The 27116-nt window shown below is 37.2% G+C and overlaps 1 protein-coding gene across 5 annotated transcripts in view; it reads left to right on the top strand.

Annotated features, from left to right (window-relative positions):
- Nucleotides 1–26738, top strand: part of RB1CC1 (RB1 inducible coiled-coil 1) — a 100826-nt gene extending 74088 nt beyond the window's left edge. For 4 of the 5 annotated variants that reach the window (XM_032315528.1, XM_032315524.1, XM_032315526.1 and 1 more), the window contains 6 exons: nucleotides 2553–2607; nucleotides 3605–3652; nucleotides 5960–6018; nucleotides 8116–8252; nucleotides 24504–24574; nucleotides 25340–26738. In XM_032315528.1, the coding sequence (XP_032171419.1) occupies nucleotides 2553–2607; nucleotides 3605–3652; nucleotides 5960–6018; nucleotides 8116–8252; nucleotides 24504–24574; nucleotides 25340–25417 (448 nt within the window). In that variant the 3' untranslated portion in view covers nucleotides 25418–26738. The remainder of the gene's footprint in view (nucleotides 1–2552; nucleotides 2608–3604; nucleotides 3653–5959; nucleotides 6019–8115; nucleotides 8253–24503; nucleotides 24575–25339) is intronic. The other variant, XM_032315527.1, reaches the window with a different exon arrangement.
- The last annotated feature ends 378 nt before the right edge of the window (nucleotides 26739–27116 follow it).

Raw genomic sequence — 27116 nt, 5'->3', positions numbered from 1 at the left:
CAAAGCTGAAGGTTTTTAAGATCAGGAATAAGACAAAGATGCCCACTCTCACCACTGGAAGTCATAGCCAGAGCAATTAGGCAAGAAAAGAAAATTTTTAAAACCCCAAACTGGCAAAGAAGAATGAAATTTTCTTTTTGCAGATGATATGCCATATGTAGAAAACCCTAAAGACCACCAAAAACTGTTAGAACTAATCATAAATTCAGTAAAGTTGCAGGAATGAACTCAGTAGTGTTTTTATATGCTAATAGTGAACTAACAGAGATTTGAGGAAATAGTCCCATATACAATTGCATCAAAAAGAATAAAATACCTAGGAATAAATTTAACCAAGGAGGTGAAAGATTTTACATTGAAAACTAAAACATATTGGTGAAATTGAAGAAGACACAAAAATAAATGGAAAGGTATCCTGTGTTCTTAGATTGCAAGATTAATACTATTTAAAATGTCTATTAACCAAAGCAATCTGCAGATTTCATGCAATCTGTATCAAAATTCCAGTGGCATTTCTCACAGAAATAGAAAAATGCAATCCTAAAATTCATGTGAAACTACAAAACACCAAGTAGCCTGAGTGATCTTGAGTAAGAGGAACAAAGCTGGAGACCTCACATTTCCTGATTTCAAACTGTCTTAAAATGCTATGGTAATCAGACAGGTGGCATAAGCACATGGCTCAGTGGAACAGAATGGAGATCCCAGAAATAAATCCCCACATACTAAGCAACTAAAATTTGACAAGGTAGCCAAGAAAACTAATGGGGAGAGGACAATGTCTTCAATAAATTGTGCTGGGAAAACTGGATAGCCACATACAAAAGAATGAAATTGGATCCCTGTGTTAATGTCATATATAAAAATCACCTCAAAATGGATTAAATACTTGAACATAACCTGAATCCGTAAAATTCATGGAAGGAAATATAGGAGGTGAGCTCCTTGACATTGGCCTTGGCATTGATTTTCTGCTTTTTCACTGGAAGCAAAGGCAACAAAGATAAATAGGTGGTGGCTCATCAAATTAAAAAGCTTCTATACATCAACAAAATGAAAAGGCCAGCCATAGGTGGGAGTAGATATTTGCAAATCATTTATCTGATAAATTATCAATGTCTGAAATACGTAACGAATTCACAAAACTCAATAGCAAAGAAACAAACCAGCTAAAAAGTGGGCAAAAAAAAACATGTTTTTTCAAAGTTGACATATAGATGACCATCAAGTATGTGAAAAGTTCCTCAGTGTCACTAATCATCAAGGAAATACAAATCAAAACCACAAGATAACAGTTACCTCATATCTATCAGGATGTCTGTTTTTACAATCAATAGATAACAACAGCTGGCAAGGATGTGGAGAAGAAGGAGCCCTTATGTACCATTTGTGAGAATGTAAACTGGCGCAGCCACTATAGAAAACAGTATGGAGGTTCCTCAAGAAATTAAATGTAGAACTGCCATATGATCCAGCGGTCTCATCTCTGATTATATACATGCACAGGAAATGAAGTCATTATCTCAAAGAGATTCTTGTACTCCCATATTCATTGCAGCATTATTCACAGTAGCCAACATACTTAGGAAGCATCCTAAGTATTTCTTGATAGACGAATAGATAAAATGGTGAATAAAAATATATAATGGATTATTACTCAGCCATAAGAAAGAAGGAAATTCTGCCCTTTGCAACAGTGTGGATGAAACTGGAGGCCATTATGCTCAGTGAAATAAGCCAGGCAGAGAAAGACAAATACTACATAGTATCCCCCATATGAAGAATCTTTAATAAATCAGACTGGTAAAGTAGAAAAGTGGTTGCCAGGAGGTGGGAGGAAACGGTGCAAAATTTCAGTTGTAAGATGAATAAGACCTGAGGATATGTGGATATGTAGATATATATATATACACACACACATACAGTATGTGTTGTGTATTTGAAATACGATAGGAGAGTAGAATTTCAGTGTTAGCCCTGCCTTGCAAAAATGGTAAGTGATGGAGGTGTTAGTTTTTTGAGTATTTTAGTGTGATGGGCAGATTCACACATAGCACATTTATAGCCATTTAGTAATACTTCTGATGTCTATTGATATTTGGTTTATTTTTTATAAAATAAAACTTTAAGTTCTGTAGCTTACTTAGGTATGTGTAGAATTTTATTTTGTTTCTAGTTTTAATGGTGAAGCCACCCAAGAAGTACCACTTGATTGGTAATATAGATTAACCCCACAAAGAGGAAGAAGAGTGGGCGGGGGGGGGACTTAAAATTTAGAAGACCTTATCTCTAGAAAAATGGATGCACAAAGTTTTGCTTATAATTTCAAACAGTTTATAGACCTAGGTTCAAGACCTAGTACAAAGAATATATACCATTGAAATGTATCCTAATTTAAATAGGCTGCTTTTGAAAATTTAGTACAGACCTTTAAATTTTTTAAGTGCTCTGTATTAATAGTTAAACTTAGTATAAAATTTCCAAATCTTATTGGAAAATGTAAAGTTCAGAATTTTTAACAACTTAAACTAAAATAAATCATTCTCTTTTAGAGAAAATATTCATATGCTCTCTGAAGAAAAACAGAGAATAATGCTGTTAGAACGAGTAAGTAAATTGCTTTCTTGAAATACAATGTTTGCTATGTTCACTTTGGAGATGCAGTTACATAAACCTTGTATTGAAAACATACACAGTTGTGTTTATAAGTTAATCTTGCTTTTAATGGTTACTTTAATGGTTAACGTTTTGAGAAATCCTGTCATTTTTTTTTTTTAATCCAACTGGCTAAATGTTTGGCAGTAGTAACTCAGTCCTTTCCTTTTCATTTCTTCCCACTAATTGAAGTCTCTATCAGTAAGAAAGATTGGTATTTGTTATAAAATGAATATATGGAATAATGGTTTTATTCAGTAATGGTTCAAAATGCACAGAACATTATAATTATGAACTTAAGTATTTCAAAAGCAAGGTAAATATTTTCTAGAATTGGGCAAAAATAGAATATGAATAATGAAGAAGAAAAGGGATTTTTAAGAAATGAATTGAACAAGAAAAAATTGGCAGTAGTAGTTTCCTCCCTATTGTACTACCGGGTTATATGTAATTTTGATTTAAAGTTAACATATCTTTGTTCATAGACTACTTTTCATTCTTTAGGCTTTGAAGATTTTCTACATTTTTTTTTTAATTAAAGGGTTGTGTGATCACCTTTGTCAGAATCAGGTGGTCTGTGGGTTACAACTACAGAATCTTCTTTGGCCATAACTATTCCTATCCCTGTCTCATATCTATTCCCTACAGAGTCTTTGGGGATAGAGCTCAGCTACTTACTGCATATTTGCAAGTGTCACAAGTAATTCTAATGCATGTAAAATTCTGAGAACTCTAGGCCTAGGCAAATGTACCTAAAATTATTCTAACTCTCTCTTAAGCCTGTAAATAATTAAAACAGTTGGAAAAGACCCATAAAAAAGAATATCCTAATATTTCATAGTAGATCAGAACATTAATGTGAAGATTCAGGAAATTTTGACAATTACTAAGTTTCAATTTGAGAAGGTACAAGGGATTAAACCACAGGGGTCTTTTTTTTCTCCTGCAGACGTTACAGTTGAAAGAAGAAGAAAACAAGCGGTTAAATCAAAGACTGGTAAGTTATTTTTCTTACCAAATAGATACTAACATTTCAAAATGTTTTGCATTATCTTTCACTATAAATACCATCAGAGATGTATACAGCTTGATTAATTTATTTCTAGTAGTTTCATTGGGCCATGTGGGTCATTAATGAATTGATTCTCAGAGTTACTATATGTGGCCGTAGAACTGACCAAGTGGACTACCTTACTAATATAATGTTAAAATCAATCAATAAAATCAAAGCAGTTTTCTGATTAAAAGCTATGATCACTTAGGATTCCATAATTATGTGTATTTATAACATCAAGTTAGGATTCTTAAGTCTGTAACAAAGTTAAAGGTATTCTTCATAGGCCTTTTGAAAATTAACATGTTCACATGGAAGTGTGAATAATTAATACATTGTATCCCTTCCCCTTTTTTTCTCTTTTTTTTTCCTCTCTTTTTTTAATTTAACTTGAGCTGTTTGACCTTGACATCTTGCATGAGAGACTATATGGTTTTGAATTAATCTTGGCTCTGCTGTCACCTGCAAACCTAACCAGTTACTTGCACAGTTATATAGTTGATCTTACATGTTTTAATAAAGCAATTACTTAATTTTTCAAGGTCTAATAATTGTAATTTACAACAAAATAGGAATAATCTAAGGCCTGTGTTCAATACTTTTGAAAACTTTAAGGTACTGATTGGAATTGAGCTTTTTAAAAATTGTGTCTTATACGGAAACATCTGCTGTCTTTCATATGCCTTTCTTCCCCAACTCAAACAGTGTAAATCACATCTTAATTCTACAGTCATTGGTCATATAGTCAGTTAGTCTATAGTCATTCTAGTCAATTTATCACCAAGATAATCTTAAGGCTATTTACTGTTTTTCTAAGCAGAGGAAACTGTTGTTCACAAAGACTAAGAAGAATTGCCTATCCCAGACATCATTCAGTATGCTGTTTTATGCAGTATTTCCAGTTGAATATAAGCTGTGTCTGGCAAGGATTATAATCAATTTTCTGTGTTCTTAGCACCTAGACTAGCAACTGGTACACAGTTGATACTTGGGAAGTGTTTATGAATGAAAGCTTTTTGTTCTTCAGATCCAAAGAGTACCCCACTCCCACCCCAAGATGTAACTTAGTGTAAAGCATACTTTCATATCAGTTTACAACTGTTTTCACACAGTGTTTTCTTAAATCTCAGCCCTCGTTTATTTTATAATAAATATATGAAAAACTTAAAAATCAAAATAAAATTGAATATGGTCTGGAAAATGGACAATCAGACTTGTCTTCACTGGCAGCACATAGACCATTTCGATGATTCTGAAAAGTTACTACACTTTTAGGCCTTTCTATTTACTATTTGTTGTTCGTTTTATTTTGTTTCCAAATGCTAGTGAGACCCTGCATCGTTCCAGATAATGTTCCAAGGGCATCAGAATTAGACTTCTTAAACAAAGAGAAATTCATTTATCTGTCCTTGATATGTACAACTGTGTAATGGACCCACTCTGCTTGGGAAATATAGGCATCATTGCCATCCTTTCAGGCCCCAAGACCATGGGACACATGTCCCATGTATCGGGTGATGGTATTAAATAATGGATTAAAGCCTGTTTGAAGAGCAAGCAGTCCCAGCTGGGCTAAGGCAGCACTACATCAGCTAGCATGTCCCATTCCATTGTGCTCATCAGGAGAGGAATTAATTTTCAAGGTCTTAATTTAAGCCCCTTAAGGGCTCATTATTTAGCCCTTGCTGGGAATAGTGGGTTTTTAAACTGAAGTTCTCAGAAGTTGCCTTGGAGGTAAGTGAGGGACTTTACCAATTCTCGGAACTTTTTTCTCCCACCCTTATTTTAACCAGAGGAATATTATATTTGTTTTTCCTAGTTAGATAATGGACCTTTGAATAAGATTTTGCTCAAGAGTTTTTTGGTTTGTTCTTTTACCAAAATGAAAGATTTGAAACTGATGTGTTATAATTGGCAAGCGCTTCTCCAAAACTTGTCAATCTCTATTCTGTGATATATTTAATATTAACTGTGTAATTATAAATAAAATACGATTCTATATTTAAAGTTTTTAATGCAGCCAAATTTGACTTTAAAAATACCATATATAAAAATGTAGGTGAATTTTCCCACTGAAAGTCATTGTTGATGGAAAGCAATTACATTAGTGAACATCATATTTGGACTCTTAAAAGCTGGGACACAGATGTGAATATGTGTGACATCAAAAGAAATTTTTGCAACAAGGACCTAATAAATATATGTGGTGCTTTAATTTTATAAACTTTATTCTTTTTTTTTTTTTTTTAGATGTCTCAGAGCATGTCTTCGGTATCCTCAAGGCATTCTGAAAAGATAGCTATTAGAGAGTAAGTATTATATTTATATTTTCTGTTTTCCATGTGAAATAAATTTATTGATTTTTAAAAATTTATTAATTTATTGAATTGTTAATGAAAATATTTTTCAGTGGCTGTAATCCTTCAGATTCAAGTGCATTGAGCTGTTTTGTACCCATTGGTAGTAAAAATTTTTTATTAAAAAGCATAGTTTTCCTAAATTATTCTTGGAAACATTAGCATTATATTCGAAGTCATTACAGCTTCAATTATCATTTATACACAAATATTCCTTTTGACTCTGCTTTTCATCTAATGCCACCTCTTTTACATCCTATTTCCTTTACATTGTAGGTTGGAGAGTCAGATTTTTTTAAGTCATACTGTTTCCTCATTTTTATTTTTCAGATTTCATTTTATTGATATACTACTACAAATTCATAATATGCTATTTATCAGTTGAATAATTTCATAGACAGTCTTCCAGGACCCCATTACCCATCATAATATGTTGGTTTTTGGCATGGGCTATTAAAAGGAGGATCTCTGTAATAAAGTTTTTCAAAAGCATTGCCAGCAGCACATGAACACGTGAACAGCACATATCCTATACCTCTGGACAGATACAAAAATCAGTAAACTAGATATTTTTACAAGACCCTTTATTTTTGTCTAAAATAGGTCTGTCAGCTAAATTTTTGGTTGTCAGACATCTGTGGTTTCTGGCCTTCAACTTCTAATTAGAATTTTATCTTTTCTCAGTGATGTTAGAAAGGTAGCTGGTATCTGCTTTTATGTATCAGCTGTATGTCAAACCAAATCCAGTTTTGAGATGAGCTTTAAAAGAAAAAAAATATTTAACTGCCTAAAGAGAGGCCCTGTCTACCTTTTTGAAGGTGTTCTGGTATTTAGCCAAAACCATTCCTGCCACATCTTGTTAGGTAGGCATCAAGTATTTGTACGATGAGCAATTAAGGAAAAAGCTATTATCCTTTAAAAGCTTTCCCAGTGATTTTGATGATTTTTCAGGTACAGGACCTACTAAATTAAATAATCTTGACAACTAAGAAATCTGAGATTAACTTTTTTGTTTTTTAAGTTTTTACTTTTAATTCCAGTGTAGTTAACATACTGTGTTATATTAGTTTAAGGTGTACAATATAGTGATTCCACAATTCTGTGTTACTCACTGCTCATCATGATAAAAGTACTCCTAATCTCCATCACCTATTTTCATCCATCGCCACTACCCGCTTCCCCTCTGGTAACTATCACTACTCTTACTCAACATAGTATTGGAAGTCCTAGCCACAGCAGTCAGACAACAAGAAGAAATAAAAGGCATTCAAATCAGCAAGGAAGAAGTAAAACTTACACTATTTGCAGATGACATGGTACTATATAGAAAACCCCAAAGGTTGCATCAAAAAACTACTTGAACTGATAAATTCAGTAAGGTCAAAAGATTAAGATTAACTTTAAATGCCTGTTCATATTTTGAACAACATTCTAAAAATGATTCTGAAGACACAGAACCGATTAAAGCATATGGGCAGTTGTACCCACTTCTTTCTTTCCTTGCTCCTCCTTTCGGGCCTTCACCCCAAAGCATTAATTTTCACTATCCTGTTTAACCTAACTAAGTACATGAACTGAGCACAGTAGGTTTTTCTTTCAAATTGAAGAGCTCTAAAGCTGGAGACAGAAGAAATAGTATGTAGTCTTTCTTTTCCACTGTGACTGTAAATAAGTTCACTTGGAGTTTGTTTCATGTTCTAAGATGGAAGATGGAGATGAATAGCTTCTTCCTGTGGTTGGTGACTATAATAGTGTTTTTTTCTCCCCCTCATCCAAGCATTACTTTTGTGTTTTTAAACAATAGTATTGGAAATTTAAAAATTTTGGTCTTTGAGTGTCATGGGCATCACCCTTTGAACATGTGCTATGTATGACCAGCACTCCCACCAGGAGCAGGGTAGAGTTAAAAAAATATCATGTGTTAGTGTGAGTTTTAATAATGCATTGATATTTGAATATAGAGTGGAACATTGCAGAATATATACTTAAAGGTTTTCAGAAGAGTGAGGCAGTAACTATTGAGACAATAAATTACATTCCTTTATTCAGTTTTCAGGTTGGAGATTTGGTACTCATCATCCTAGATGAGCGCCATGACAATTATGTGTTATTTACTGTTAGTCCAACCTTGTATTTTCTGCATTCGGAGTCTCTGCCTGCCCTGGATCTCAAACCAGGTGAGGGTGGTAAGTGTCACATCCATTACTAAAATATTAAACCTGGAGTGTAGAGAAGATTTCAAAGATTTTTCTACCCTCTTGTTTGAGTATGACAGAATTAAATCACTAAGAAGGAACTCTGCTTAATTTTTTTGTTGTTTTTTATAAAATCAGTATTAGATTATTTTCCTGGTCTCTGGACAGTTCAAAATTAGAGTATATTTAGTGCATTTAGGTCAAGTATCTCATACCCTAGCAAAAGTAGAATTATATTATCAGAATTCCCATATAAATGCAGCCTATTTAAGCTTAGGTCACACTTATTTATTTAAAAAGGCAAAAAAGACTGCTTTTAGAAGAAATAGTCTCTCCAGCTATAAAATATCTTTTATTTATTATCATCTTATGTTCCTACCTTGTTTTTCATTAAACGTGTCAATACTTAATTTTTTAAGGCTTTCTAAAAAATAGTTTTGTTAAAATTTACCAAATTACAATGTCTATTATAATTACTTTGAACTTAGAAGAATAGAAACCTTGGGATACTTAGCTTAAATAGAATTATTAAAATACAAGAATGTATGTCCATTTACATTGATGTTTCTTTGCGGAATGACTTAACCAACATGGGCAAATACCAACTCTTGAACTAGGCCCAGGTCACATAATCAGTCCATCATTGCTGTTGGTGAATGTCCACACACTTGTATAGTTTTCATAAGACTTTGAAAAATGAGAGGATAACCTTACAGCTTACTGGCTTTGTGTCTTGAAAACAGTGAACTTGGTATTGTTTCGATTTTCTGTGGGTTTCTTTTGTCTCATTTCTTTAAGCTTTTTATTTGAAAATGATTTTTATTTACCAAAGAGTTGCATGGTAAGTACAGAGCAAAAACAAAAGACCCATACACCTTTACTCAGATTCAGCTATTGTTAACATTTTTGCCCCATTGCCTTATTCTACATGTGTATGTCTAAGTGTATAAACACATAAATATACACAAATGGGTGCATGTTTTTTTTTGTTGCCTGGAACCATATGAGCCTAAGTTATATCATGGATCTTTGTCTTTAAATATTTCAATATGCATTTCCCGAGAATAGGAGAGTTAGTGCTTAAATCTAGGAAACCCAACTCAGTGACTCACTTGGTTGAATGTGCAACTCTTGGTTTCAGCTCAGGCTGTGATCTTGGGCCCGTGTTGGACTCCAAGCTCAGGGGGAATCTGTTTGAAGATTCTCTCCCTTTCTCCCTCCACATGCATGCATTCTCTCTCTCTACCCCTCTCTCACAAATAAGTAAATCTTTAAAAAATTAAATGAAGAGTGCCTGGGTGGCTCAGGCGTTAAGTGTCTGCCTTCGGCTCAGGTCATGATCCCAGAGTCCTGGGATCAAGCCCCTCATTGGGCTCCTTGCTCCGCGGGAAGCCTGTGTCTCCCTCTCCCACTCCCCCTGCTTATGTTCCCTCTTTTGCTGTGTCTCTTTCTCTCAAATAAATAAATAATATCTTTTAAAAAATAAATAAATAAATGAAAATAGATCTAAGAAACACTGTATACTCTTAGAGATTCACGGTGCACATTACCATTTTAAAGGTTCTCAGAGGTCTTGGAGAAAAGAATTTAACAATCTTATTTTACCAAGGAACTCCAGCCTTCTCTTCCCCTCCAACCTTTTTTTTTTTGAGAAATACAGAAGACAGGATACCAATTGGGGATGATGCTACCCTACCCTTCTATCATTGCCCTGGGGAATAATAATAGTGGTTTTTTGCCCATAACAGTGGGACTTATTTAATCCTCAAACAAAACATAAGTATTTAGTTTTAGGTCATTCTTTCCAGAAATCATGGATTGTCTGTGATGTGCTATATTACTCTTGAGAGTATTTTCCGTATCCTTTGGCTTAGGGGCTTTTATCTTTCTATCATGTGATACATCTATATATTTTTATTTCTAATAGTTTACTCATGGTATCTTTTAAAAATTTTTTTTTAATTTTTTATTTTTTATAAACATATATTTTTATCCCCAGGGTACAGGTCTGTGAATCACCAGGTTTACACACTTCACAGCACTCACCCAAAGCACATACCCTCCCCAGTGTCCATAATCCCACCCCCTTCTCCCAACCCCCCTCCCCCCAGCAACCCTCAGTTTGTTTTGTGAGATTAAGAGTCACTTATGGTTTGTCTCCCTCCCAATCCCATCTTGTTTCATTGATTCTTCTTCTACCCACTTAAGCCCCCATGTTGCATCACCACTTCCTCATATCAGGGAGATCATATGATAGTTGTCTTTCTCTGCTTGACTTATTTCGCTAAGCATGATACGCTCTAGTTCCATCCATGTTGTTGCAAATGGCAAGATTTCATTTCTTTGATGGCTACATAGTATTCCATTGTGTATATATACCACATCTTCTTGATCCATTTATCTGTTGATGGACATCTAGGTTCTTTCCATAGTTTGGCTATTGTGGACATTGCTGCTATAATCATTCGGGTGCACATGTCCCTTTGGATCACTACGTTTGTATCTTTAGGGTAAATACCCAGTAGTGCAATTGCTGGGTCATAGGGCAGTTCTATTTTCAACATTTTGAGGAACCTCCATGCTGTTTTCCAGAGTGGCTGCACCAGCTTGCATTCCCACCAACAGTGTAGGAGGGTTCCCCTTTCTCCACATCCTCGCCAGCATCTGTCATTTCCTGACTTGATGATTTTAGCCATTCTGACTGGTGTGAGGTGATATCTCATTGTGGTTTTGATTTGTATTTCCCTGATGCCGAGTGATATGGAGCACTTTTTCATGTGTCTGTTGGCCATCTGGATGTCTTCTTTGCAGAAATGTCTGTTCATGTCCTCTGCCCATTTCTTGATTGGGTTATTTGTTCTTTGGGTGTTGAGTTTGCTAAGTTCTTTAGAGATTTTGGATGCTAGCCCTTTATCTGATATGTCATTTGCTAATATCTTCTCCCATTCTGTCAGTTGTCTTTTGATTTTGTTAACTGTTTCCTTTGCTGTGCAAAAGCTTTTGATCTTGATGAAATCCCAATAGTTCATTTTTGCCCTTGCTTCCCTTGCCTTTTGCGTTGTTCCTAGGAAGATGTTGCTGCGGTTGAGGTCAAAGAGGTTGCTGCCTGTGTTCTCCTCAAGGATTTTGATGGATTCCTTTCGCACATTGAGGTCCTTCATCCATTTTGAGTCTATTTTTCTGTGTGGTGTAAGGAAATGGTCCAATTTCATTTTTCTGCATGTGGCTGTCCAATTTTCCCAGCACCATTTATTGAAGAGGCTGTCTTTTTTCCATTGGACATTCTTTCCTGCTTTGTCGAAGATCACTTGACCATAGAGTTGAGGGTCTATTTCTGGGCTCTCTATTCTGTTCCATTGATCTATGTGTCTGTTTTTGTGCCAGTACCATGCTGTCTTGATGATGACAGTTTTGTAATAGAGCTTGAAGTCCGGAATTGTGATGCCACCAACGTTGGCTTTCTTTTTCAATATCCCTTTGGCTATTCGAGGTCTTTTCTGGTTCCATATAAATTTTAGGATTATTTGTTCCATTTCTTTGAAAAAGATGGATGGTACTTTGATAGGAATTGCATTAAATGTGTAGATTGCTTTAGGTAGCGTAGACATTTTCACAATATTTATTCTTCCAATCCAGGAGCATGGAACATTTTTCCATTTCTTTGTGTCTTCCTCAATTTCTTTCATGAGTACTTTATAGTTTTCTGAGTATAGATTCTGTGCCTCTTTGGTTAGGTTTATTCCTAGGTATCTTATGGTTTTGGGTGCAATTGTAAATGGGATTGACTCCTTAATTTCTCTTTCTTCTGTTTTGCTGTTGGTGTAGAGAAATGCAACTGATTTCTGTGCATTGATTTTATATCCTGACACTTTACTGAATTCCTGTACAAGTTCTAGCAGTTTTGGAGTGGAGTCTTTTGGGTTTTCCACATATAGTGTCATATCATCTGCGAAGAGTGATAATTTGACCTCTTTGCCGATTTGGATGCCTTTAATTTCCTTTTGTTGTCTGATTGCTGAGGCTAGGACCTCTAGTACTATGTTGAATAGCAGTGGTGATAATGGACATCCCTGCCATGTTCCTGACCTTAACGGAAAAGCTTTCAGTTTTTCTCCATTGAGAATGATATTTGCGGTGGGTTTTTCATAGATGGCTTTGATGATATTGAGGTATGTGCCCTCTGTCCCTACACTTTGAAGAGTTTTGATCAGGAAGGGATGCTGTACTTTGTCAAATGCTTGTTCAGCATCTATTGAGAGTATCATATGGTTCTTGTTCTTTCTTTTATTGATGTGTTGTATCACATTGACTGATTTGCGGATGTTGAACCAACCTTGCAGCCCTGGAATAAATCCCGCTTGGTCGTGGTGAATAATTTTTTTAATGTACTGTTGAAACCTATTGCCTAGAATTTTGTTGAGAATTTTCGCATCTGTGTTCATCAAGGATATTGGTCTATAGCTCTCTTTTTTGATGGGATCCTTGTCTGGTTTTGGGATCAAGGTGATGCCTCATAAAATGAGTTTGGAAGTTTTCCTTCCATTTCTATTTTTTGGAACAGTTTCAGGAGAATAGGAATTAGTTCTTCTTTAAATGTTTGGTAGAATTCCCCCGGGAAGCCGTCTGGCCCTGGGCTTTTGTTTGTTTGGAGATTTTTAATGACTGTTTCAATCTCCTTACTGGTTATGGGTCTGTTCAGGCTTTCTATTTCTTCCTGGTTCAGTTGTGGTAGTTTATATGTTTCTAGGAATGCATCCATTTCTTCCAGATTGTCAAATTTGTTGGTGTAGAGTTGCTCATAGTATGTTCTTATAATAGTTTGTATTTCTTTGGTGTTAGTTGTGATCTCTCCTCTTTCATTCATGATTTTATTTATTTGGGTCCTTTCTCTTTTCTTTTTGATAAGTCGGGCCAGGGGTTTATCAATTTTATTAATTCTTTCAAAGAACCAGCTCCTAGTTTCGTTGATTTGTTCTATTGTTTTTTTGGTTTCTATTTCATTGATTTCTGCTCTGATCTTTATGATTTCTCTTCTCCTGCTGGGCTTAGGGTTTCTTTCTTGTTCTTTCTCCAGCTCCTTTAGGTGTAGGGTTAGGTTGTGTACCTGAGACCTTTCTTGTTTCTTGAGAAAGGCTTGTACCGCTATATATTTTCCTCTCAGGACTGCCTTTGTTGTGTCCCACAGATTTTGAACCGTTGTATTTTCATTATCATTTGTTTCCATGATTTTTTTCTATTCTTCTTTAATTTCCCGTTTGACCCATTCATTCTTTAGAAGGATGCTGTTTAGTCTCCATGTATTTGGGTTCTTTCCAAACTTCCTTTTTGAGTTCTAGCTTTAGAGCATTGTGGTCTGAAAATATGCAGGGAATGATCCCAATCTTTTGATACCGGTTTGGTCCTGATTTAGGACCGAGGATGTGATCTATCCTGAAGAATGTTCCATGTGCACTAGAGAAGAATGTGTATTCTGTTGCTTTGGGATGAAATGTTCTGAATATATCTGTGATGTCCATCTGGTCCAGTGTGTCATTTAAGGCCTTTATTTCCTTGCTGATCTTTTGCTTGGATGATCTGTCCATTTCAGTGAGGGGAGTGTTAAAGTCCCCTACTATTATTGTATTATTGTTGATGTGTTTCTTTGATTTTGTTATTAATTGGTTTATATAGTTGGCTGCTCCCACGTTGGGGGCATAGATATTTAAAATTGTTAAATCTTCTTGTTGGACAGACCCTTTGAGTATGATATAGTGTCCCTCCTCATCTCTTATTATAGTCTTTGGCTTAAAATCTAATTGATCTGATACAAGGATTGCCACTCCTGCTTTCTTCTGATGTCCATTAGCATGGTAAATTCTTTTCCACCCCCTTCTTTAAATCTGGAGGTGTCTTCGGGCTTAAAATGAATTTCTTGGAGGCAACATATAGATGGGTTTGGGTTTTTTTTTTTTTTTTTTTTTTTTTTAAGTTTTTTACACACAACATATCTTTTTATTATGAAATTTTTTAAGCACACATAATATAACAAATACCCATATACCCATGACACAGCTTGCTTCCATAGTTATCAACATTTGGGCGACCTCCTTTCTTTTTTTTTTTATTTTTTTTATTTATTTTTCTTTCCAGCATAACAGTATTCATTATTTTTGCACCACACCCCGTGCTCCATGCAATCCGTGCCCTCTATAATACCCACCACCTGGTACCCCAACCTCCCACCCCCCGTCCCTTCAAAACCCTCAGATTGTTTTTCAGAGTCCATAGTCTCTCATGGTTCACCTCCCCTTCCAATTTCCCCCAACTCCCTTCTCCACTCTAAGTCCCCATGTCCTCCATGCTATTTGTTATGCTCCACAAATAAGTGAAACCATATGATAGTTGACTCTCTCTGCTTGACTTATTTCACTCAGCATAATCTCTTCCAGTCCCGTCCATGATGCTACAAAAGTTGGGTATTCATCCTTTCTGATGGAGGCGTAATACTCTATCCCCAGGGGTACAGGTCTGTGAATCACCAGGTTTACACACTTCACAGCACTCACCAAAGCACATACCCTCCCCAATGTCCATAATCCCACCCCCTTCTCCCAAACCCCCTCCCCCCAGCAACCCTCAGTTTGTTTTGTGAGATTAAAAGTCACTTATGGTTTGTCTCCCTCCCAATCCCATCTTGTTTCATTGATTCTTCTCCTACCCACTTAAGCCCCCATGTTGCATCACCACGTCCTCATATCAGGGAGATCATATGATAGTTGTCTTTCTCTGCTTGACTTATTTCGCTAAGCATGATACGCTCTAGTTCCATCCATGTTGTCGCAAATGGCAAGATTTCATTTCTTTTGATGGCTGCATAGTATTCCATTGTGTATAATACCACATCTTCTTGATCCATTCATCTGTTGATGGACATCTAGGTTCTTTCCATAGTTTGGCTATTGTGGACATTGCTGCTATAAACATTCGGGTGCATGTGCCCCTTTGGATCACTACGTTTGTATCCTTAGGGTAAATACCCAATAGTGCAATTGCTGGGTCATAGGGCAGTTCTATTTTCAACATTTTGAGGAACCTCCATGCTGTTTTCCAGAGTGGCTGCACCAGCTTGCATTCCCACCAACAGTGTAGGAGGGTTCCCCTTTCTCCGCATCCTCGCCAGCATCTGTCATTTCCTGACTTGTTTATTTTAGCCATTCTGACTGGTGTGAGGTGATATCTCATTGTGGTTTTGATTTGTATTTCCCTGATGCCGAGTGATATGGAGCACTTTTTCATGTGTCTGTTGGCCATCTGGATGTCTTCTTTGCAGAAATGTCTGTTCATGTCCTCTGCCCATTTCTTGATTGGATTATTTGTTCTTTGGGTGTTGAGTTTGGTAAGTTCTTTATAGATTCTGGACACTAGTCCTTTATCTGATATGTCGTTTGCAAATATCTTCTCCCATTCTGTCAGTTGTCTTTTGATTTTGTTAACTGTTTCCTTTGCTGTGCAAAAGCTTTTGATCTTGATGAAATCCCAATAGTTCATTTTTGCCCTTGCTTCCCTTGCCTTTTGCGTTGTTCCTAGGAAGATGTTGCTGCGGTTGAGGTCAAAGAGGTTGCTGCCCGTGTTCTCCTCAAGGATTTTGATGGATTCCTTTCGCACATTGAGGTCCTTCATCCATTTTGAGTCTATTTTTGTGTGTGATGTAAGGAAATGGTCCAATTTCATTTTTCTGCATGTGGCTGTCCAATTTTCCCAGCACCATTTATTGAAGAGGCTGTCTTTTTGCCATTGGACATTCTTTCCTGCTTTGTCGAAGATTAGTTGACCATAGTGTTGAGGGTCTATTTCTGGGCTCTCTATTCTGTTCCATTGATCTATGTGTCTGTTTTTGTGCCAGTACCATGCTGTCTTGATGACGACAGCTTTGTAATAGAGCTTGAAGTCCGGAATTGTGATGCCACCAACGTTGGCTTTCTTTTTCAATATCCCTTTGGCTATTCGAGGTCTTTTCTGGTTCCATATAAATTTTAGGATTATTTGTTCCATTTCTTTGAAAAAGATGGACGGTACTTTGATAGGAATTGCATTAAATGTGTAGATTGCTTTAGGTAGCATAGACATTTTCACAATATTTATTCTTCCAATCCAGGAGCATGGAACATTTTTCCATTTCTTTGTGTCTTCCTCAGTTTCTTTCATGAGTACTTTATAGTTTTCTGAGTATAGATTCTGTGTCTCTTTGGTTAGGTTTATTCCTAGGTATCTTATGGTTTTGGGTGCAATTGTAAATGGGATTGACTCCTTAATTTCTCTTTCTTCTGTCTTGCTGTTGGTGTAGAGAAATGCAACTGATTTCTGTGCATTGATTTTATATCCTGACACTTTACTGAATTCCTGTATAAGTTCTAGCAGTTTTGGAGTGGAGTCTTTTGGGTTTTCCACATATAGTATCATATCATCTGCGAAGAGTGATAATTTGACTTCTTCTTTGCCTATTTGGATGCCTTTAATTTCCTTTTGTTGTCTGATTGCTGAGGCTAGGACCTCTAGTACTATGTTGAATAGCAGTGGTGATAATGGACATCCCTGCCGTGTTCCTGACCTTAGCGGAAAAGCTTTCAGGTTTTCTCCATTGAGAATGATATTTGCGGTGGGTTTTTCATAGATGGCTTAGATGATATTGAGGTATGTGCCCTCTATCCCTACACTTTGAAGAGTTTTGATCAGGAAGGGATGCTGTACTTTATCAAATGCTTTTTCAGCATCTATTGAGAGTATCATATGGTTCTTGTTCTTTCTTTGATTGATGTGTTGTATCACATTGACTGATTTGCGGATGTTGAACCAACCTTGCAGCCCTGGAATAAATCCCACTTGGTCGTGGTGAATAATCTTTTTAATGTACTGTTGAATCCTATTGGCTAGTATTTTGTTGAGTATTTTCGCATCTGTGTTCATCAAGGATATCGGTCTATAGCTCTCTTTTTTGGTGGGATCCTTGTCTGGTTTTAGGATCAAGGTGATGCTGGCCTCATAAAATGAGTTTGGAAGTTTTCCTTCCATTTCTATTTTTTGGAACAGTTTCAGGAGAATAGGAATTAGCTCTTCTTTAAATGTTTGGTAGAATTCCCCCGGGAAGCCGTCTGGCCCTGGGCTTTTGTTTGTTTGGAGATTTTTAATGACTGTTTCAATCTCCTTACTGGTTATGGGTCTGTTCAGGCTTTCTATTTCTTCCTGGTTCAGTTGTGGTAGTTTATATGTTTCTAGGAATGCATCCATTTCTTCCAGATTGTCAAATTTATTGGCGTAGAGTTGCTCATAGTATGTTCTTATAATAGTTTGTATTTCTTTGGTGTTAGTTGTGATCTCTCCTCTTTCATTCATGATTTTATTTATTTGGGTCCTTTCTCTTTTCTTTTTGATAAGTCTGGCCAGGGATTTATCAATTTTATTAATTCTTTCAAAGAACCAGCTCCTAGTTTCGTTGATTTGTTCTATTGTTTTTTTGGTTTCTATTTCATTGATTTCTGCTCTGATCTTTATGATTTCTCTTCTCCTGCTGGGCTTAGGGTTTCTTTCTTGTTCTTTCTCCAGCTCCTTTAAGTGTAGGGTTAGGTTGTGTACCTGAGACCTTTCTTGTTTCTTGAGAAAGGCTTGTACCGCTATATATTTTCCTCTCAGGACTGCATTTGTTGTGTCCCACAGATTTTGAACCGTTGTATTTTCATTATCATTTGTTTCCATGATTTTTTTCAATTCTTCTTTAATTTCCCGGTTGACCCATTCATTCTTTAGAAGGATGCTGTTTAGTCTCCATGTATTTGGGTTCTTTCCAAACTTCCTTTTGTGGTTGAGTTCTAGCTTTAGAGCATTGTGGTCTGAAAATATGCAGGGAATGATCCCAATCTTTTGATACCGGTTGAGTCCTGATTTAGGACCGAGGATGTGATCTATTCTGGAGAATGTTCCATGTGCACTAGAGAAGAATGTGTATTCTGTTGCTTTGGGATGAAATATTCTGAATATATCTGTGATGTCTATCTGGTCCAGTGTGTCGTTTAAGGCCTTTATTTCCTTGCTGATCTTTTGCTTGGATGATCTGTCCATTTCAGTGAGGGGAGTGTTAAAGTCCCCTACTATTATTGTATTATTGTTGATGTGTTTCTTTGATTTTGTTATTAATTGGTTTATATAGTTGGCTGCTCCCACGTTGGGGGCATAGATATTTAAAATTGTTAAATCTTCTTGTTGGACAGACCCTTTGAGTATGATATAGTGTCCTTCCTCATCTCTTATTATAGTCTTTGGCTTAAAATCTAATTGATCTGATATAAGGATTGCCACTCCTGCTTTCTTCTGATGTCCATTAGCATGGTAAATTCTTTTCCACCCCCTCACTTTAAATCTGGAGGTGTCTTCGGGCTTAAAATGAGTTTCTTGGAGGCAACATATAGATGGGTTTTGTTTTTTTATCCATTCTGATACCCTGTGTCTTTTGACAGGGGCATTTAGCCCATTAACATTCAGGGTAACTATTGAGAGATATGAATTTAGTGCCATTGTATTGCCTGTAAGTTGACTGTTACTGTATATGGTCTCTGTTACTTTCTGATCTACCACTTGTAGGCTCTCTCTTTGCTTAGATGACCCCTTTCAATATTTCCTGTAGAGCTGGTTTGGTATTTGCAAATTCTTTCAGTTTTTGTTTGTCCTGGAAGCTTTTAATCTCTCCTTCTATTTTCAATGATAGCCTAGCTGGATATAGTATTCTTGGCTGCATGTTTTTCTCGTTTAGTGCTCTGAAAATATCATGCCAGCTCTTTCTGGCCTGCCAGGTCTCTGTGGATAAGTCAGCTGCCAATCTAATATTTTTACCATTGTATGTTACAGACTTCTTTTCCCGGGCTGCTTTCAGGATTTTCTCTTTGTCACTGAGACTTGTAAATTTTACTATTAGGTGACGGGGTGTGGGCCTATTCCTATTGATTTTGAGAGGCGTTCTCTGAACCTCCTGAATTTTGATGCTCGTTCCCTTTGCCATATTGGGGAAATTCTCCCCAATAATTCTCTCCAGTATGCCTTCTGCTCCCCTCTCTCTTTCTTCTTCTTCTGGAATCCCAATTATTCTAATATTGTTTCGTCTTATGGTGTCACTTATCTCTCGAATTCTCCCCTCGTGGTCCAGTAGCTGTTTGTCCCTCTTTTGCTCAGCTTCTTTATTCTCTGTCATTTGGTCTTCTATATCACTAATTCTTTCTTCTGCCTCATTTATCCTAGCAGTGAGAGCCTCCATTTTTGATTGCACTTCATTAATAGCTTTTTTGATTTCCACTTGGTTAGATTTTAGTTCTTTTATTTCTCCAGAAAGGGCTTTTATATCTCTCGAGAGGGTTTCTCTAATATCTTCCATGCCTTTTTCGAGCCCGGCTAGAACCTTGAGAATTGTCATTCTGAACTCTAGATCTGACATATTACCAATGTCTGTATTGATTAGGTCCCTAGCCTTCGGTACTGCCTCTTGTTCTTTTTTTTGTGTTGAATTTTTCCGTCTTGTCATTTTGTCCAGATAAGAGTATATGAAGGGGCAAGTAAAATACTAAAAGGGTGGCAACAACCCCAGGAAAAAATGCTTTAACCAAATTAGAAGAGATCCAAAATCGTGAGGGGGGAGAAAGGGGATAAAAAGAGGTTCAAAAAGGAAGAAAGAAAAAAAAAGAAAAAAGAAAGAAAAAAAAAAAAAAGAAAAAAGAACAGAAAAGAATTTTAAAAAAAAAGGAAAACACCTGAGAAAAATGTAAAAATGAAAAAATATATATATTAGATAAACTAGTAAAAAATCGTTAAAAAAGAAAAAGGTAACAGTTAAAAAAAAAAAAAAAATTTACCCGAAGGCGAGAAAAGAAAAAAACAAAAAAATGAAAAAGAAAAAAATTGAATTAACTGCAAGACTAAAAAAAAAATCACAGGGAAAAAGCCATGAGTTCCGTGCTTGGCTTTCTCCTCCTCTGGAATTCTGCTGCTCTCCTTGGTATTGAAACCGCACTCCTTGGTAGGTGAACTTGGTCTTGGCTGGATTTCTTGTTGATCTTCTGGGGGAGGGGCCTGGTGTAGTGATTCTCAAGTGTCTTTGCCCCAGGCGGAATTACACCGCCCTTACCCGGGGCCGGGGTGAGTAATCCGCTCGGGTTTGCTTTCAGGAGCTTTTGTTCCCTGAGCGCTTTCCGTAGAGTTCTGGAGGACGGGAATACAAATGGCGGCCTCCTGGTCTCCGGCCCGGAGGAGCCGAGAGCCCAGGGCCGCACTCCTCAGTGCGCCCTCAGAGAACAGCGCCCAGTTACTCCCGTCTGCCTGATCTCCGGCCGCGCTCCGAGCTCTCCGAGCCTGCGACCAGTTCAATGTAACACCGAGCTGTGAGCTTACTGTCGGCTCTGTCTCTGTAGCCGGCTTTCCCGTTCCAATACCCGCAAGGTCTGCGACACTCAGACACCCCTGATCCTTCTGTGACCCTGCGGGACCTGAGGCCACGCTGACCCCGCGTGGGCTTCGCCCCGGCTTAGCCTCTGGAGCGATGTCCCTCAGCGGAACAGCCTTTTAAAAGTCCTGATTTTGTGCGCGGTTGCTCCGCCGCTTGCCGGGAGCCGGCCCCTCCCCCCGGGGTCTATCTTCCCGTCGCTTTGGATTCACTTCTCCGCCGGTCCTACCTTTCAGAAAGTGGTTGTTTTTCTGTTTCCAGAATTGCTGTTCTTCTTCTCTTCGATCTGCCGATGGATTTTCAGGTGTTTGCAATCTTTAGATAAGCTATCTAGCTGATCTCCGGCTAGCTGAAGCAGTCTCAGCCTGCTACTTCTCCGCCATCTTGACTCCTCCTCCGGGTTTTGGTTTTTTATCCATTCTGATACCCTGTATCTTTTGATTGGGGCATTTAGCCCATTAACATTCAAGGTAACTATTGAGAGATATGAATTTAGTGCCATTGTGTTGCCTGTAAGGTGACTGTTACTGTATATGGTCTCTGTTCCTTTCTGATCTACCACTTGTAGGCTCTCTCTTTGCTTAGAGGACCCCTTTCAAGATTTCCTGTAGAGCTGGTTTGGTGTTTGCAAATTATTTCAGTTTTTGTTTGTCCTGGAAGCTTTTACTCTCTCCATTTTCAATGATATCCTAGCTGGATATAATATTCTTGGCTGCATGTTTTTCTCGTTTAGTGCTCTGAAAATATCATGCCAGCTCTTTCTGGCCTGCCAGGTCTCTGTGGATAAGTCAGCTGCCAATCTAATATTTTTACCATTGTATGTTACAGACTTCTTTTCCCAGGCTGCTTTCAGGATTTTCTCTTTGTCACTGAGACTTGTAAATTTTACTATTAGGTGACGGGGTGTGGGCCTATATTTATTGATTTTGAGAGGCGTTCTCTGAACCTCCTGAATTTTGATGCTCGTTGCCTTTGCCATATTGGGGAAATTCTCCCCAATAATTCTCTCCAGTATACCTTCTGCTCCCCTCTCTCTTTCTTCTTCTTCTGGAATCCCAATTATTCTAATGTTGTTTCGTCTTATGGTGTCACTTATCTCTCGAATTCTCCCCTCATGGTCCAGTAGCTATTTGTCCCTCTTTTGCTCAGCTTCTTTATTCTCTGTCATTTGGTCTTCTATATCGCTAATTCTTTCTTCTGCCTCATTTATCCTAGCAGTGAGAGCCTCCATTTTTGATTGCACCTCATTAATAGCTTTTTTGATTTCAACTTGGTTAGATTTTAGTTCTTTTATTTCTCCAGAAAGGGCTTTTATATCTCCCGAGAGGGTTTCTCTAATATCTTCCATGCCTTTTTCGAGCCCAGCTAGAAACTTGAGAATTGTCATTCTGAACTCTACATCTGACATATTACCAATGTCTGTATTGATTAGGTCCCTAGCCTTCGGTACTGCCTCTTGTTCTTTTTTTTGTGGTGAATTTTTCCGTCTTGTCATTTTGTCCAGATGAGAGTATATGAAGGAGCAAGTAAAATACTAAAAGGGTGGCAACAACCCCAGGAAAATATGCTTTAACCAAATCAGAAGAGATCCCAAATCGTGAGGGGGGAGAAAGGGGATAAAAAGAGGTTCAAAAAGGAAGAAAGAAAGAAAATAATTTAAAAAAAAGAAAACGAATGAAGAAAGATATAAAAAAGAAAAAATATATAATTAGATAAACTAGTTAAAAAACATTAAAAAAGAAACGGATAAAAGTTTAAAAAAAAATTTTACCAGAAGGCGAGAAAAAAAAAAAAAATGAAAAAGAAAAAAATTAAATTAACTGCAAGACTGAAAAAAATCACAGGGAGAAGGCCATGAATTCCGTGCTTTGCTTTCTCTTCCTCTGGAATTCTGCTGCTCTCCTTGGTATTGAAACTGTACTCCTTGGTAGGTCAACTTGGTCTTGGCTGGATTTCTTGATCTTCTGGGGGAGGGGCCTGGTGTAGTAATTCTCAAGTGTCTTTGCCCCAGGCGGAATTGGACCGCCCTTACCAGGGGCCGGGCTGAGTAATCCGCTCAGGTTTGCTTTCAGGAGCTTTTGTTCCCTGAGCGCTTTCCGTAGAGTTCCGGAGGACGGGAATACAAATGGCGGCCTCCTGGTCTCCAGCCCGGAGGAGCTGAGAGCCCAGGGCCCCACTCCTCAGTACGCCCTCAGAGAACAGCGCCCAGTTACTCCCGTCTGCCTGACCTCCGGCTGGTCTCCGAGCTCACCGAGCCTGCGGCCGGTTCAAGGTAACCCCAAGCTGCGAACTTACTGTCGGCTCTGTCTCTATAGCCGGCTTTCCTGTTCCAATACCCACAAGCTCTGTGGCACTCAGAGACCCCCGATCCTTCTGTGACCCTGTGGGACCTGAGGCCACACTGACCCCACGTGGGCTTCGCCCCTGTTTAGCCTCTGGAGAGATATCCCTCAGCGGAACAGAATTTTAAAAGTCCTGATTTTGTGCTCCGTTGCTCCGCTGCTTCCCAGGAGCCGGCCCCTCCCCCCGGGGTCTATCTTCCCGTCGCTTTGGATTCACGTCTCCACCGGTCCTACCTTTCAGAAAGTGGTTGTTTTTCTGTTTCCAGAATTGCTGTTCTTCTTCTCTTTGATCTGCCGATGGATTTGCAGGTGTTTGCAATCTTTAGATAAGCTATCTAGCTGATCTCCTGCTAACTGAAGTAGTCTCAGCCTGCTACTTCTCCGCCATCTTGACTCCTCCCCCCTTTTTAAAATTTTTAAAAAGATTTTGTTTGTTTATTTTTGAGTGAGTGAGTGAGAGAGAGAACATGACTGTGAGGAGGGGCAGAAGAAGCAGACTCCCCATTGATGAGGGAGCCCAACACAGGATTCAGTCCCTGGACCCTAGGATCATGACCTGAGCTGAAGGCAGACACTCACCCAACTGAGCCACCTAGGCACCCCTTGTAATATCTTTCGTTTATATGTTGCCAAATAATGTTTACAGAATAAAAATCAGTTTTGTCTTTTCTTAGGAATCTCAAAGGCTTTAGCCTAACCAGATAGTTTACTGGCCAAATACTTTTGAAATCGACTCTTTTAAAAACTTATCTTCTGATGAATTAAAAAATAAACTTTCCTTAGCTTGTCACACTTTGGCTCTATGAGGACTATTGTTTTCAGCCTGTCTCCTCCCACATTTTCCATCTCCCCTTCACATAAGCACTGCCTTTCCAGATTTGGTTCTTAACCCTTTAACTGCCATTTTTTCTGCACTGATGATGTTAAGACTCCATGCCAAGGCATACCAGGCTGCCAGGCAGATGCAACTCCTGCCCTTGAGCACTGGCGTTCAAGGCACCCCACCCCCAACACCAAAGAAAAGGGCAGTGGTTTGCTTTGAACCTAGAAAAGAAATTTTTGTCTGAGTAACTGTCTGCTTTCAGAAATGGACATCGTCATCTTCCTTAGCACTTTCAGTAGATGGCACTGTTGAGCTAATTTAGAATTCCTAGATTTATTCGTTCATGATTTGTACTTAGATTATTTGTATTTCTTGAACTTTGTTAGTTCTGTGATAGGATTTATCATCTATATTTAGTGAGAAAAGCCAAAACTATGGCGGAAAAGTAAAAGGAATTAATTTTCGATTTACAAATAATTTTGTATTTTAGTGATTTGTTTTAAAAGTCTTATACCTTCTTTTACTTTAGAGAACTTTATTTGATTTGATTCTGGCAGTTACGTTTTCATGGGTGATTATATCCTTACTTTTAAAAAGAAATTAACAATTTCATTCAACAGCTTCAGGTACATCTAGAAGACCCTGGGTACTTGGAAAAGTAATGGAAAAGGAATACTGTCAAGCCAAAAAGGTAAAAACTACATCAAAAGATATAAACCTAGAAACTATCAAGAAGATTCAGATTCACATACTAATTCACAAAGAAATTGTCCTTTAGCTCATTTCATTAATACCTTGAATTTAATGAGTTGTGAGTATGAACCACCAATTTTATAAATATCTGTTATTTATCTTTAGAGAGTGGATATAGGTAGCTTACCAACAGTTAGTCGGCCTGTACATGAAAATAACTGCAAGTTTCTGTTCTAGAACCATATGTTTTCTTAATCACACAGCATAACTGGTGATTAAAAGTGAATCTATTTGTAGCAGAGTTGTTTTTTCTGATTTTCATATGCTTACCCCTATTGAAGAAAGAATGCAAAAAAATTGGTGACTAAAAATGTACGTGACTAATGCCAGCAGTATCAAAGCTATAGAATCAATGGAATCTAATGAGCATTTTTCCTGACTCACTGTAATTTGGGGCCCCTCTGCTCCAAAACACTAATGAAACTTACAACAGTGCTTTGAGGATGCTTTGATACTTAAAATCATGACATATATCTCCCTTTGTACTATATTCTTGAGCAGTGATTACCAGCTCGCTCTTCCATCAGTATTAGTGGTTCAGTATACTCTCAGGTGTAAGGGCTGGATCTTGTATAATTTTATAAAGACTTCTCCTCACCCATGCTTTTCAGCCCCCAGTACTCTAGCATTGAGTAGTGTGATAGGACAGCACCTCTGTAATTTGGTTTTACCCATTTAAGTGATTCTTTTCTTCTCTTCTTAGGCACAAAACAGATTTAAAGTTCCTTTGGGGACAAAGTTCTACAGAGTGAAAGCTGTGTCATGGAATAAGAAAGTATAATTTATGGAAGAAATTAAACCTTCTGTGACGTTTTTCTGATTTGTCCTACAGTGCTTATTCATCACTCCAAAAACAGCAGGCCATCTTTTTATACAAAAGTCACCGTGACAATATACTTCATTGGTGTATATCACTTACTTTTTAACTGGCTACGTTTTAGGAACAATAAATTCATCAAAACCCTTGGCTGAGTTAAAATGGTTTTGTTTTTGTTTTTTTACCCAAATAACTAGAAATGCGGACCAAACTAGTTCATTTTCTCAAAGGGCATACCCTGCATTGTGGCTTATGGTTAGCCATATTAATTGCCTGTTACATATACATTAGCTTGGACTTAGATATTAAATGTTAGTTATTATTACCAGCATTTGTCCTTTTGTGAAATCAATATCAGAAAACTTGCACTCTTAAACACATTCTTTATAAAATGTATAAATTCTTCAAAATCTATTTAAAGAGGAGTGTTATTGCATGCAGATAATCATAACTTTGAGTTTGCCTCTGTAGATTACTAAAGCAAACTGTTTCATTTATTTTTTTAAATGCCCTTTGATGTTTCAAAACAAAAAGAAACTTAATTTGAGTGACTGATGTTAAGATCAGCCATAATCAGCAATCTTCAAAAGCACTTTCAACAGTGGTCACCTGGGTTCTAAAGGGAAGAGTCTGTGCTATCGACAGTTTAAAAGGCAGCACTGGAGACTTCCCAACCTCTTTATTATTTGGTTTAGAATAGTCATATTGATGAAATCATAATTCATGGTTTAATTTCAGAAAAAGCATATTCATTGTACATTAACCATTTAGAGGTCATTTAAATAACAAAGTATTGTATTGTAAAAGACATGTAGAATTTTAAAACAATAAAGATTTGAACCTGTAAATGTGTGTGCCTTTTAAAGAAGGATACGTTTTTAATATATTTGAGTGATTGCTGGGAAGTGTGGAAAAACTTGTTCTGTATCAAATCAAAAGAGAAACATGTTTATTACAAAAATGTTCTTTAACTATATACTATGTAACAGGGTAAAACAGTGTTATGTAGAATAGAATTGTGTAAACTAGGTATGTAGACAAATTGCTATGGAGCAAAGGTATTTAAATGAGTTAGTTGAGTTGGATGAGGCTTGTTTCAGGTTTGTTGCTAGAGAACAATAATTAAATGATTCTTTTTCAGAAAATATTTAATTTCTTCTTAAAAATAAGTTAAATATTTTTTTAAATATGTATATCTAATAGTACAGAAAATGGAATAAACACCATAGTGTATAGATAACTGAATTTGACAACATATTAATGAATAAATGAGCAAATGATTTCACATGTTTCTATTCAATCCTTCCATGACATCTCAATGCAAAAAACCAAAGCAATAAACTACTTTATATACAGAATGGTTTTGTTAAGCAGATTTGGTTGAGCCTAAATGAATCTGCCAGATGGACTATTGGTACCCGTCACACACATAAATATGTGGTCACTGTGCTGTGGAACCAAAGTGGCCTGACACATGAAAGCCATCATTTCATTAATGCTCCTCTTTAATGTTGGATTTTATTGCTCTTAGTTTTTCTTCTTTTATTTCCATCCTATCAGTGTTTATATATCCCTTTATAAAACACATGTAAGGAAAATGCAATTTTCTTAGCTAAAAAGAAAAATGAAATCTAGAAGTGAGAACTCACTGAGTTCTTAACCC

The sequence above is a fragment of the Mustela erminea genome, chromosome 16, assembly GCF_009829155.1.
Source record: "Mustela erminea isolate mMusErm1 chromosome 16, mMusErm1.Pri, whole genome shotgun sequence".
Classification (NCBI taxonomy): domain Eukaryota; kingdom Metazoa; phylum Chordata; class Mammalia; order Carnivora; family Mustelidae; genus Mustela; species Mustela erminea.
This window is presented reverse-complemented; position numbering and strand designations above follow the sequence as displayed.